The sequence below is a fragment of the Pygoscelis adeliae genome, unplaced genomic scaffold (assembly GCF_000699105.1).
Source record: "Pygoscelis adeliae isolate BGI_AS28 unplaced genomic scaffold, ASM69910v1 Scaffold436, whole genome shotgun sequence".
NCBI classification, from domain to species: Eukaryota; Metazoa; Chordata; class Aves; order Sphenisciformes; family Spheniscidae; genus Pygoscelis; species Pygoscelis adeliae.
The window spans coordinates 816,143-826,888 of record NW_008825051.1 but is presented as its reverse complement, the minus strand read 5'-3'; the positions used below and the strand labels follow the sequence as shown (position 1 = coordinate 826,888).

The 10,746-nt window shown below is 49.3% G+C and overlaps 2 protein-coding genes across 2 annotated transcripts in view; both read left to right on the top strand.

Moving 5' to 3' along the window:
* LOC103918934 (discoidin domain-containing receptor 2-like) overlaps positions 1 to 5,389 on the top strand; it is a 46,241-nt gene extending 40,852 nt beyond the window's left edge. Inside the window, exons 16-17 of the mRNA XM_009326359.1 lie at positions 1,503 to 1,652; positions 2,886 to 5,389. Coding sequence (XP_009324634.1) covers positions 1,503 to 1,652; positions 2,886 to 3,026 — 291 coding nt within the window. The 3' untranslated portion in view covers positions 3,027 to 5,389. The remainder of the gene's footprint in view (positions 1 to 1,502; positions 1,653 to 2,885) is intronic.
* Positions 5,390 to 7,056: 1,667 nt separating this feature from the next.
* The window catches only part of FAM166A (family with sequence similarity 166, member A), a 15,019-nt gene continuing 11,329 nt past the window's right edge, over positions 7,057 to 10,746 (top strand). Inside the window, exons 1-2 of the mRNA XM_009326381.1 lie at positions 7,057 to 7,112; positions 10,687 to 10,743. Coding sequence (XP_009324656.1) covers positions 7,057 to 7,112; positions 10,687 to 10,743 — 113 coding nt within the window. The remainder of the gene's footprint in view (positions 7,113 to 10,686; positions 10,744 to 10,746) is intronic.

Here is a 10,746-nt window from a genome sequence, read left to right as displayed (position 1 = left end):
AAGAAATTGCCTTTTTGTGCTTATTTCCCCAGCTGTGAAGCTGAGTGGGACAGGGACAGAACTTCATGAGTTTCAAGTGCCAAGTCTGGTTTTGAGGTTGGGGTTTTGTTTCATGTTTAAGAGTCCTGCTGTCTTCCCTTAGGAGATTGTTCAATAGCCCAAACACATGCAGTCTGGAGGCAGTTACTTAATATTCAGCCCCATATTTCTTTCTCAGACTAGTTGGTGAGATCACCTGTTGTACTTTCTTACAATGCCCCCTCCGAGTACCCAGAAAAATTGTAATTACTTCTGCTATAAAATCATAGAATCATTAAGGTTGGAAAAGACCTCTAAGATCATCGAGTCCAACTGTCAACCCAACACCCCCATGCCCACTAAACCATGTCCCTAAGCGCCTCATCTACACGTCTTTTCAATACTTCCAGGGATGGTGACTCAACCACTTCCCTGGGCAGCCTGTTCCAATGTTTAACCACTCTTTCAGTAAAGAAACTTTTCCTCACGTCCAATCTAAACCTCCCCTGGCGCAACTTGAGGCCATTTCCTCTTGTCCTATTGCTTGTTACTTGGGAGAAGAGACCAACACCCACCTTGCTACAACCTCCTTTCAGGTAGTTGTAGAGCACGATAAGGTCTCCCCTGAGCCTCCTTTTCCTTATAAAGGCTGATAGGCCTGAGCTTTTCTAAATTCACCCTATTTTCCTGGTCACAGCTGCATCTAAACCATAAGTCACTCCCATCTTCCTTGTGTGAACATCTTCCAAACATGGACAGACTGCTAGGGTTGCTGGATAAGCCTGGGCAATCCAGGTCTTGGATGTTTTCTGCCTAAACAGGCCCTCCAGTCCCCAGTTGTCTGTTATTTTCTGAGCAATTTTTAGCTTCTTTTTACTTCTTCAGAAGCACATTGTTCCAAACACGGCCAGTTTGGGCACATTTTTCGAAGACAGAAAACAGGGACAGGGAGCAGACTGTAACCAACTTACTACATGCGCAAAGATCAACATTATCTTGGCCTTTCTCTAAGAGTCTGGAGTCTGCTTCAGCTCCGCTTTCACCCCGAGGGCTTTCCTTCCTGTTCAAAGGCTTTTCTGTGCTGCACTACTGCGTTTTGGGTGGAGGTAGGCATCAGTTATCCCCCCCCTGCCACAGTCCATTTTCCTACTGCTGTAGACAAATACAGACTTTCTCGGGAGGGACAGTAGCCTCTGGCTTTCTCTGAGACTTGCTCCCTGTTTCAAGAGGTTTGCCCCAGTGAAAGCTGTCCCTGGGTCCCACAGACATGCTGCTCCTGTTCCACAAAGCAACAGTGTCGTACCTTGGTCTCTCTGTGCATTGCCAAGAGCAGGTCACCTGCTCTGCTGTCTCTTTTTGAGAGCATTTTCCCAGGTATGAATTCTGCATCCTTGTGTTTAGCTGCAGGGAGTGTAGACTGAAACGGTTTTTGTTGAATGTGCGCTGTGAGCAACCTGGGCTTACAACATCCTTTCTGTTCACAGGGCAAGTTCACCACAGCCAGTGATGTCTGGGCATTTGGGGTCACCCTCTGGGAGATGTTCATACTGTGTAAGGAGCAACCATACAGCCTCCTCTCAGATGAGCAAGTCATCGAGAACACAGGAGAGTTCTTCCGGAGCCAGGGCAGGCAGGTAAGAAAGCAAATGTGACCTCTCCCTCCTTCACTTGACCTGGTCACATCCAAGTGGACCTCCACAGGGCCTTTCTGCTGGCCTTACATCATCTGCAGAAGTCTCTGCTTCTATTACTCATCTTTTCAAGCGTGTCCTGCCTCTCTTCCCCTTCCTCCAGACTCATTGCACCGGCTTTCCTCTCTTGGAGTCCCACTGGAAGAACCTCTTGGCGCTGTCCAGTGCTTCTTCCTTATAAGCCACTTCTATTTCAATCTGCCCTTGATGACAGTGCTGTCCTCCTTAGCTTTGCTGGGCTCTCCTACACAATCCTTTTGCTCTTTTCCTTTGTCAGATCTCTCTCCCACTAGTGTTTTCTCTGAAAGATGAGGAAGCATTTACTGAGGTGGGGAAGGAGGAGTTGTTAGTGCCCAGGGGTTAGATATTCCCTGTAATATCTCCACATAGGCCAAGAAGCCTTTGGCCATCTCCAGGTGCTGAAGGGCTTTTCTGTGTCATTGTCCTCTTACTAACTCCCAGGCAGGATTGTGCACTCCACTGCTGCCACCTTCAATAGATGCTAGTGATGATGCAGGACAATCCAGCACCTCAGTACTCAGGATCACTGTGCCCTAAAAAGTGGAGTGCCAGCTGTTTGCTGTTCTCCCAAAATTCACCTTTAGCACCAAACAAGTTAAAGGATTAAGGGGAATGGAATAATTCTATTCACTGTCTCCCAAATACTTATGATTTAGTGAAGAGCCTAGAAGATGTGTATTGAAATGAGAGGGGGGAAAAAAATAATTCTGCCAAGCTGTGCTTTAGATAAGCTCTAAAAGGTGTTTTTTCTGTCTCTGCTAACAAGCTGTCACGATGCTTAGAAAGCCTCATGGGTTGTCTACGGTGAGTGAAAGTATTTGGATTTTATCGTGGTAAATTTGGTTTTGGTTTGTGTGTTGCTGTCACTTGGAAGACGAATCTCTCTGAAGCATTCATGTTTCCTGGGGGACAAAGGATTGTTTTGTGACCAGCTCATCAAACAATTTGGCAAAGTGTCTGCAGTGCCATTTGAGTTGGCGTCAAAGCTCCATCCAGACTTCACTGCCAGATTCATGCTTAATGGATTTCAAACATTGCATGGTGGCTGTCTTATAAACCTAGAATGAAACTGTCCTTTTGGTTTTAATTTAGTAGAGGTTCAATTCTTTTATGGAAAAAACCCCACTGAAATAGCTGTGTTTTTCTTCCTTTCAGATCTATCTCTCCCAGACTCCTCTGTGTCCTAACCCTGTGTTTGACCTGATGCTGAAATGTTGGAGCAGGGATATAAAAGATCGTCCGACTTTTGACATGATTCACCACTTCCTGCTAGAACAAATGGAATCAAACATTTGACTCCAGAAAGAGACAAACTGTTGAGAACGGAGTGACTTTGGTGTCGTCTTTGCCTGTACCTCACGGGAAGATGGTCAGGCCACCTTGCTCTCCTCCCTTGACTGTTCTGTATTTAAGTTGAGATGTCCATGGCAGCTGCTCATTCTATTGGCCATGGTCTGACACACAGGACCAGAGGATCTCATTTCGTTGAAAAATCATCTCCTCTTCTGAATCATTTCCTGGGAATACTGTGAGAGGGGTTTTATTAGATACCCATACACCTTTGGGCAAAACGAATGAGTAAAACTTTGAGGGACTTGGAGCTCTCTCCTGGGTGGAATAGAAAGCTACCAGTCGGTGAGAGCGCTACCACTCAAGAACAGACTTCTAGAAGTAAAGACTTCAGTCTTCTAAAACTGTTCCATTAAGTCAAATGGAAGTCTTGTGCACATTAGCAAGTGTTTCTGTATGCTCTTGCTACAGACAATATGTATAGTGAGAGACTAGAAATGTCTAGAGCTAGGGAATGGTTTAACAGACTTGAGAACTGACGGAGCTGGATTTAGCAACCCTTTGGAAGTAATGCTACCAGGGTCTACGGAGGATGCTGATACAAGAGTCCAAGATCATGTTCTTTTTTCCTGTGGTTGTTAAGCACTGCTTTTGTTATATATGTGCGTTTTCCCCACACTGGATTTTTTTTCTAGAAAAAATATTTTGAAAATGAATGTTAAAGGTCATGGGAAGGTCACTACGGTAGAAGATCTTCTTTTGACCTACAAATTAAGGCTAGGGTAGGGAGTTTGTATTGAAAAGTAGCTGATACTGTACTACTGTCACTATGTAGATTTATTAGCCTAATGAACTTGTAGCCACAATGGACTGATGTGCAATTAATCCTGTATAAGTACCCATTAATATGAGATCTCTAAGTCAATGCTGTTACATGTGCAGAGGGAACTTAGATTTGGTGAAACCGAATGGCTGAGAGCAGAACCCGCTATGTCACTTGTCATAGCTTACGCGAGAGGAAAAGCAGCAGAGTACGGGTCGTCCCCGGCACATGCGTGTGCACACGCGTTCAGACGTGTATTTCTAGCATCAATGGTTCCTCTTCAGGTCTGCAGCAGGGTTAGTGCTATCGGCCAGGCAGATGCACTTTGGCCCAGGCTCCTTTATTGCCGTGATCAAATCTGGCATCGGGAGATGGGACAGACATATCCCCTTAGTCTGGATTTGCGTTTTATTTTGGATGCTCCCTGCACAATGTAAGACAATTTACTCATTGAACTTGGGGTTGTTTTTTGTTTGTCGTGTCACAAACGGCTCATTCTCTGGAGGGTTTTAGAGGGCTCTGAAATCCATTTGGAGTGAGTTAGAGAATTCAGCTTGTTTCTACAATAAATCCATTGTGGATTTACCAGGTGCCTGGGGAATACTCTGCTATTCCCTCTCTAATTGTTTAGCAAGATACTTAGGACCAAACCAAATGTTTCATAAGCTGGGAGAAGATGAAAGCTCAGCACTTGGCTTTTTTTTAGACAGCATCCAGCATAGCATATATTTCCAGTAAAGATCATAAAGATAATTTTTATCTTAGCCAGAAGCATGGTGTGAATGGCTGTCTGTGCTACGAGCTCTGTAAGAGGGCACTGCTGAGAGAGAGAACGTCAAAACAGTTGTAATATGAGGATAATTATGACTGTTAACGTTGAAAGAAAAAACCTGCTTCTGAATTGGCAGATGCCAGGGTGGAGCATGGCATGGCCGTGTCTGCTCCCCAGGCAGAGCAAACTCCGTCGTGAAGTTTCCCAGTTGCAGCTCAGTTGATAGAACCGTGCCCAGGTTGTCCTGCTGCAGACCTGGCGTGGGGTTCCCCTGGCTGCGTGTAGGCGTCTCCATCCGAGCTGGTCCTCTGAGCCCCCTTGACGCGATAAAGGAGTCGGAGGGTACAAGTCATCTCATCTCCCTGCGAGGGCTACACGGGCTCAGGTGAATCTCACCCCCAAATAGGTATCTTTTTTTTTCCTTCTTTGACTAGAGGGGCCCAGGGTGAGCTGCTGTTACACGTGTGCACTGTCTGTCTGGAGCTGGGCGATGGGAGTCAAAGCCAGCGTGGTCCCTGCTGCAGCCTGTCGGGCACTGGTGGCTGGCAAACCACGCGTTGATTGTATTTCTGGAGTATTTCTATCCTGCCCCAGAAAATGTACCTAGGTAATACACAGCCGTGTGCATGATCTCCTGTACTTCAGAGTTTGGAGATACCAGAGCGCTGTAACGTCACCCGGATGGGCTTTGTAATTCTGTTACGTCAGGACGTGCTGTTCCTCCGTTGACATGTTGACATACGAAGTTTCTCTCATATCAATAAATTCTAACGATAACCTTGACAAAAGTGAATTTCTACTTTTTTACCCAGGTGTCTGCACTGAGGACCGATATTTTGGTCTGATTATTCAGTAGCTCTTTAAGTCTGTGACCCCCAGGTTTGGAAGGAGCAGCCGCTGGCCATTTAAAGGAGTGAGCTTTGAAGGGAGTTTCTGAAGATGCTGGCCTGAGCCTCCTCAGGAGCTGAGGAGGGTGATGGGACCTGGAACAGCCTGGGATCGTTGTTCGGTGCTATGAATACAGTGCTGCATTCCAGTAAGCAATTTTTTTTTTCATGTTGACATTAAACTCAGAGGAAGATCTAGGCTGGGAGGGACCTTTTGTAGGTCTCTAATCCAATTGTCTGCTAAAAGCTGAGCTAACTTCAAAGCTGCATTGGGGTGCCCTGGGCGTTCCCCAGCTGAGCTTTGAAGATCTGCAAGAGTGGAGATGCCACCATGTGCCAGGGCTGTGCCTCTCCCGCGGGGGAGAATTTTCTCCTTCCGTCCAATGGGCCTCCCCCTTGTTGCATCTTGTGCCTGTTACCTCTTGGTCTTCCACTGTGCACCTCTTGAAGAGCCATCGTACACCTGTCAGACCCACCCGCCCTGCAGACCTGGGGTTGCTGGAGAGGTCTGCCCCCGGTTAGAGCTCAGGTATTTGGGCAAACTTAAATATAAAGGCTGGAAATTCCAGATCTCCCAAAGTGTTTAGGGCACCAAGCGCAAGAGTCAAAGCTGCGTTTTTATCTCCTCAGATAAAATTTTGGGTGGAGTATAGGCACCTAAATACATTAGAACAACCCTCAAATACTCTATGATTTCTGGTTAGTAGCTTTGAAACCTTAAAATGATTCTGCCAGCCACGTGGCCGAGCTCTTCAAGGCCACAGAGGGACTTTGGCAGCGAAGCAGGCTTGCTGCTGGTATTGTCGTTGGTGGAAACGATGCTGGTGCTAACAGGCGCAGTGGTCTTTGACTTGAGGACGTACTGGCCACAGTGGCTGTTCAGTAAACAGGAGACCCGTGTCCTGGGCCTGCCTTCAGCTGGAGGGGGGTGAAACCCACTGCACACAAGACAACGTGACCGTACGATGTCGGGAATGGGAACAACGTTTATCCTGCATGAAGCAAGGCAGTGAAGGATTGCATCCTCAAACAGCCAGACCGGGAGGGCAACGAGGAGCAGGGAGAGGAGGGTTGAGCCTTCCACCGCAGCGCGGTGAATCCCCCAATCTCTGCCTTGGGGTTTCCTCGACAGAAAGGTGTGCACGTGGCCGTGTGTGTGCAGGCAGCGCTGGCCTGGCTGTGCATGTGCTGTACCAGTGACGGGGGCACACGCAGCCAGGCTCTCCCGAGTTGTGCGTGTTGGACGTGAGCCGCACCGTGAACACCTATTTGTGCTGGGGCTGCTTACAGGGAACATCTGGCGCTGCTGTCCCAAGGGCTACGAGCCTTCAGGAAACCTGACAAATGCTATAAAACCTCTGTGCTCATCCAAAATTTCCAGGTGGGGGGGGAAAAAAAGACGTGTCCAGAAAAACCTGACAAGCTGTGTGCTGCAGCTGGAAGTGCTGTCAGGTACCGACATCGCTCCCAACAGCATCACAGAGGTTTCCCGGGCGACCGCATCGTGCTGCATCTCCTTCCTCCCACGCCCGCCCCAAGAGCTGCCGCATTGCCATGGCAGCCCCGAAGGAAAATAGCCTCTTCCCTCCCAATCCCTACTATATCCCCGGGTAAGTTCTGAAGTTCATCCAAAATGTCTGTTCATTTCCCATGCAAATAACTACGGTTGGGATCATGTAGTATCTATGATCCATGATATTTTGGGTTTTTCAAAGACACTACTAAATATTCCGTGTCACAGTGCACTGAAGGAGACAGGGCTCCAGGATAAGAAGCACCACCTTGTAACAGGGTATAATTAAAGACCATGCCATAGCACATTAAGGGTAAAGTCAAAATTGTTCTTTTTTTTTTCCCTTTTTTTTCATTTGTTTTAAGCTGCCAAATGTTACCAGGGCTGCTGTGCAGGGTTTGGCTTCCAACCTGTCATAACTTTTGCATCAAGGATGTTTGAAGATATCCTTTGAATAAATATTTGCATAGACGTGATATGCTCTTGTCAAATTGGAGCGCAGTCCTGCCGCCGGATCCAAGCTCTTTCAAGAAGTCGGTGACTCTGTGGATGCTGGTGATCTAGTTGATACATAGCTAGATTTTTTTCAAAGCTTTTTGCAACATCCTCCTCTAAAGGCTTGGAAAGAGGTAATGAGTTGCTTATTAAAAGGTAAGACACGAACAGCAGAAATAAGTGGATAGGCTTCGCGGTGAAGTGGAGAAGTTGTGTGCGGGGTCCCCTGGTGACCCGTGGGGGGAGATGCGGTCCCTGACGTGCATAAATGGGCTGGGAAGGGCTGGATGGCCACCGAGGCAAAACAAGCTTCCGTTGGTACAAAATCACTCGGATTAGTCCAGCCCGAGGGTAACTCCGAAGGGCGTCAGGGCGGAGGGGCTGGTGGCAGCCCAGGCTGCAAAGCTCAGCGCAGAGAAAACCAGCCGTGTCCTGCGCGGCCACGGGTGCAGCAGAGGTACGGGCAGGAGGCAGGCAGATCCCAAGCTCCAGACAAAGGGTGGGGCGCGTTTCCTTCCTTAACGATGCTCCTGCGGTGACAATCACACCCGTCCTTCCCATTAGAGCAGCGTGCAGGGTTTCTCCATTACTGATCTCCCTGTCTTCCAAGCTTACATAAGCTCTGGGGTTGGGGGTTTTTAACACGTTTCTGCATTGCTGCGGTTGTCTGAACGATGTGATGTGTTAACTCCGTGCATGCTGTCACCCTGTCAAAGCTGTGCGCTGACAGCAGCTTGGGAAAGACGAGTAACAGCAAGGAGGGAGCTGCGGCTGGGCTTGCATCCTCCAAAAGCCTCAAAACCTTCCCTTGCTCGCTCCTGCCTGCAGACAGCCCCCCCAGAAGCAGCTTTGAGCCCTAATACAGACACAGCAGCTGGGGCTGCTCCTCTCCAGACTGGTGCCTCAGCCACTGAAGGCAGGAGGAGGAACCAAATTCTGCTACTGCTGTGCAGGCTCGAAGCATCACCCCAAGCCCCAGAGGAAGCCCCCGTGGGCGGTGAGGGTGCTGCTTTGCATCTGGTTTGGGTGGCTGAGCGCAAGGAGGAGCTGCCCTGAAGGGCAGCGCCGGAGCCCGGGCTCTGCTGCCAGCAGACGGTGCACCCTGGGCTGGGGTGTCGGCAGGAGGAGGGGGAAGATGCCACGTCGCAGCATCTCGCCAGCTGTCCCATGTGCTGTACCCGGCCGTGCCGGTGAACCTGCAAACAGAATGAGGGCATCAAAGCTGGTTGCTGTCACTCGGGTGGGGCAATGGTCATGGCCAGGGCTTTGAAAATGCCACCGCAGTGCTCAAGAGCATTGGGAAGCCAAACCCAATGTGGGGGATGGTTTGGGAAGGGCTTGGCTCACAGAGAAGGGGTCAATCCACGAATCCCAGGCGCCGGGCACAGCCCTATCTGCCCCATCCCAGCTTGGTGGAGCTGGGAAGGGCATGGAGCTGAGTGAGGATGGGCCCAGGGCCAAGGCTTTTCCCTGGCGATCAGGAAGGCTGAGCAGGTTTAGGTGATGCAGTCTGGGGAGTGGCGATCGAAGAGATATGGCTGAGTAAGAGAAGAGTGAAATGGGGCTCAGCCTTGGGAAAGCAGGTTACTCACTGCTCACCGATGAGGTCTGAGGTCAGTGGCTGCGGTGGCTCAGTGTAAACTACAGAAATGGGGGATCTTCCTGGTTTCTTAATCAAAATACCAAGCAGGAGAAGGTCAAACAGCCCTGCTGAGACTGGTCTCTTCCCCAGGTGCTGCAGCTTTTATCAGCAGCACCTGTAATTCACTCTGCAGCAGATCCCTTTGCCATAAACCCAGACTGACTGGCCCGAGCTCCTTGGATTACCTCGCTTTTAATTGCTTATGAATGGAATCCTTTCTCAGCCCTACCATTATGTTGTTCATGATCTAAATACCTCTGGCCATCCTGTAATTATTCAGGCGCTCTCATTTGTGCTCTTGCTCTGCTTTATCGTTCCGGCGTAGCTTCCCTGTGTTGCAAGACTCATTGAAAATCAATGGGAACGAGTCACCAAGCTTCTCCAGCAGCCGCTGGTGAGAGATCCTGCATGCAAAGTGGGAAAACTTGCCAAGAGTAAATGCACGGCTCTGCTTGCTGTTGTTTGAAATATTTGGAAGGGAAAGTACTTACTCATCTTATGATCCTGATGCATCATCCAGCTTTATCCCCAGATACGCAGTGGGATCACTGATTGAATATTTCTGTCTGTACACTGTAACTGGCAGCTCTACCTTTCTTCAGTGGTGGAATAACATCGTCATTAGGAAACTTGATACTGGGAATAGCTAAATTTTCTGATCCGTGCTGGTGGACTTGGGAGGGGAGCCAGCGCTCCAGCACCTGCCCTACCCTGAGCCACCACAAAGTCAAACTGCCCATCCCAGGCCACGGGGAGCGGAGAAGCAGCGTGTTGCTACACACCCCGCACAAAGGTCCCAAAAAAAGTAGAGCGAGTTACCGGGGCTTAACCGCTGCCTGCCCGCCCGTGCCTCCGCCGTGCAACGTGGTGCCTGGGTGGGTTTGAGCCCAGTCCCGCTCCTTGCTAGAAGGGTACGGAGCCAGAGAGGTTTGGAGGGTACAAGCAATTTTTCTGTTTTTTTGAGTTTCAATATTGAACGAGGGACACTGGGAAATTCCCAGTAACTCACTGTGTTTTAGAACAGAGAGGGACTGCAAAATGCAAAACGGAGGCATGTTTAACTGGGGGCTGTCAGCACCAGCACTGTCAAAGCGACTGCAGCCCACGCTGTGCTCCCGCTGTAAGTTTTCCCATCCGCAGGTGCTGCTTCGGCCGTGCTCCCTGACCTCGTCCCGTATTCCTCCGTGAACCAAAGCACAAGCCTGTGCCTATACACACCCATGAATCTATGAGCCAGTTTTCATGCTGACATGTAAAAACACACATGTGCAAACACACACAGACCCGTCTGGCTTCGTGCGTAACCACACACATCTCGGTGCTCCCCTTGTGCTGCTGCTCCAGCGGCGTAAACTCATTCATGCTCACAGGCACGTCCCTGTACAATCACCTTCCCTGGGCTGATGTACTCCAAGCTGTTTGTGCTCCTGGCCTTGGCCTTTCCAGTGCACAAGAGCTCTAAAGCAGGTTATCCTACCAGTGGACACCTTCCAATGCCCTCTCAGTGACTGCTCTTTCTTGGTTTCCTCCTCAGCTACGAGGGCTTCGTCCCTCAGTACAACTATCAGTTTGGAGAAACCTTTGGCAAAACCAC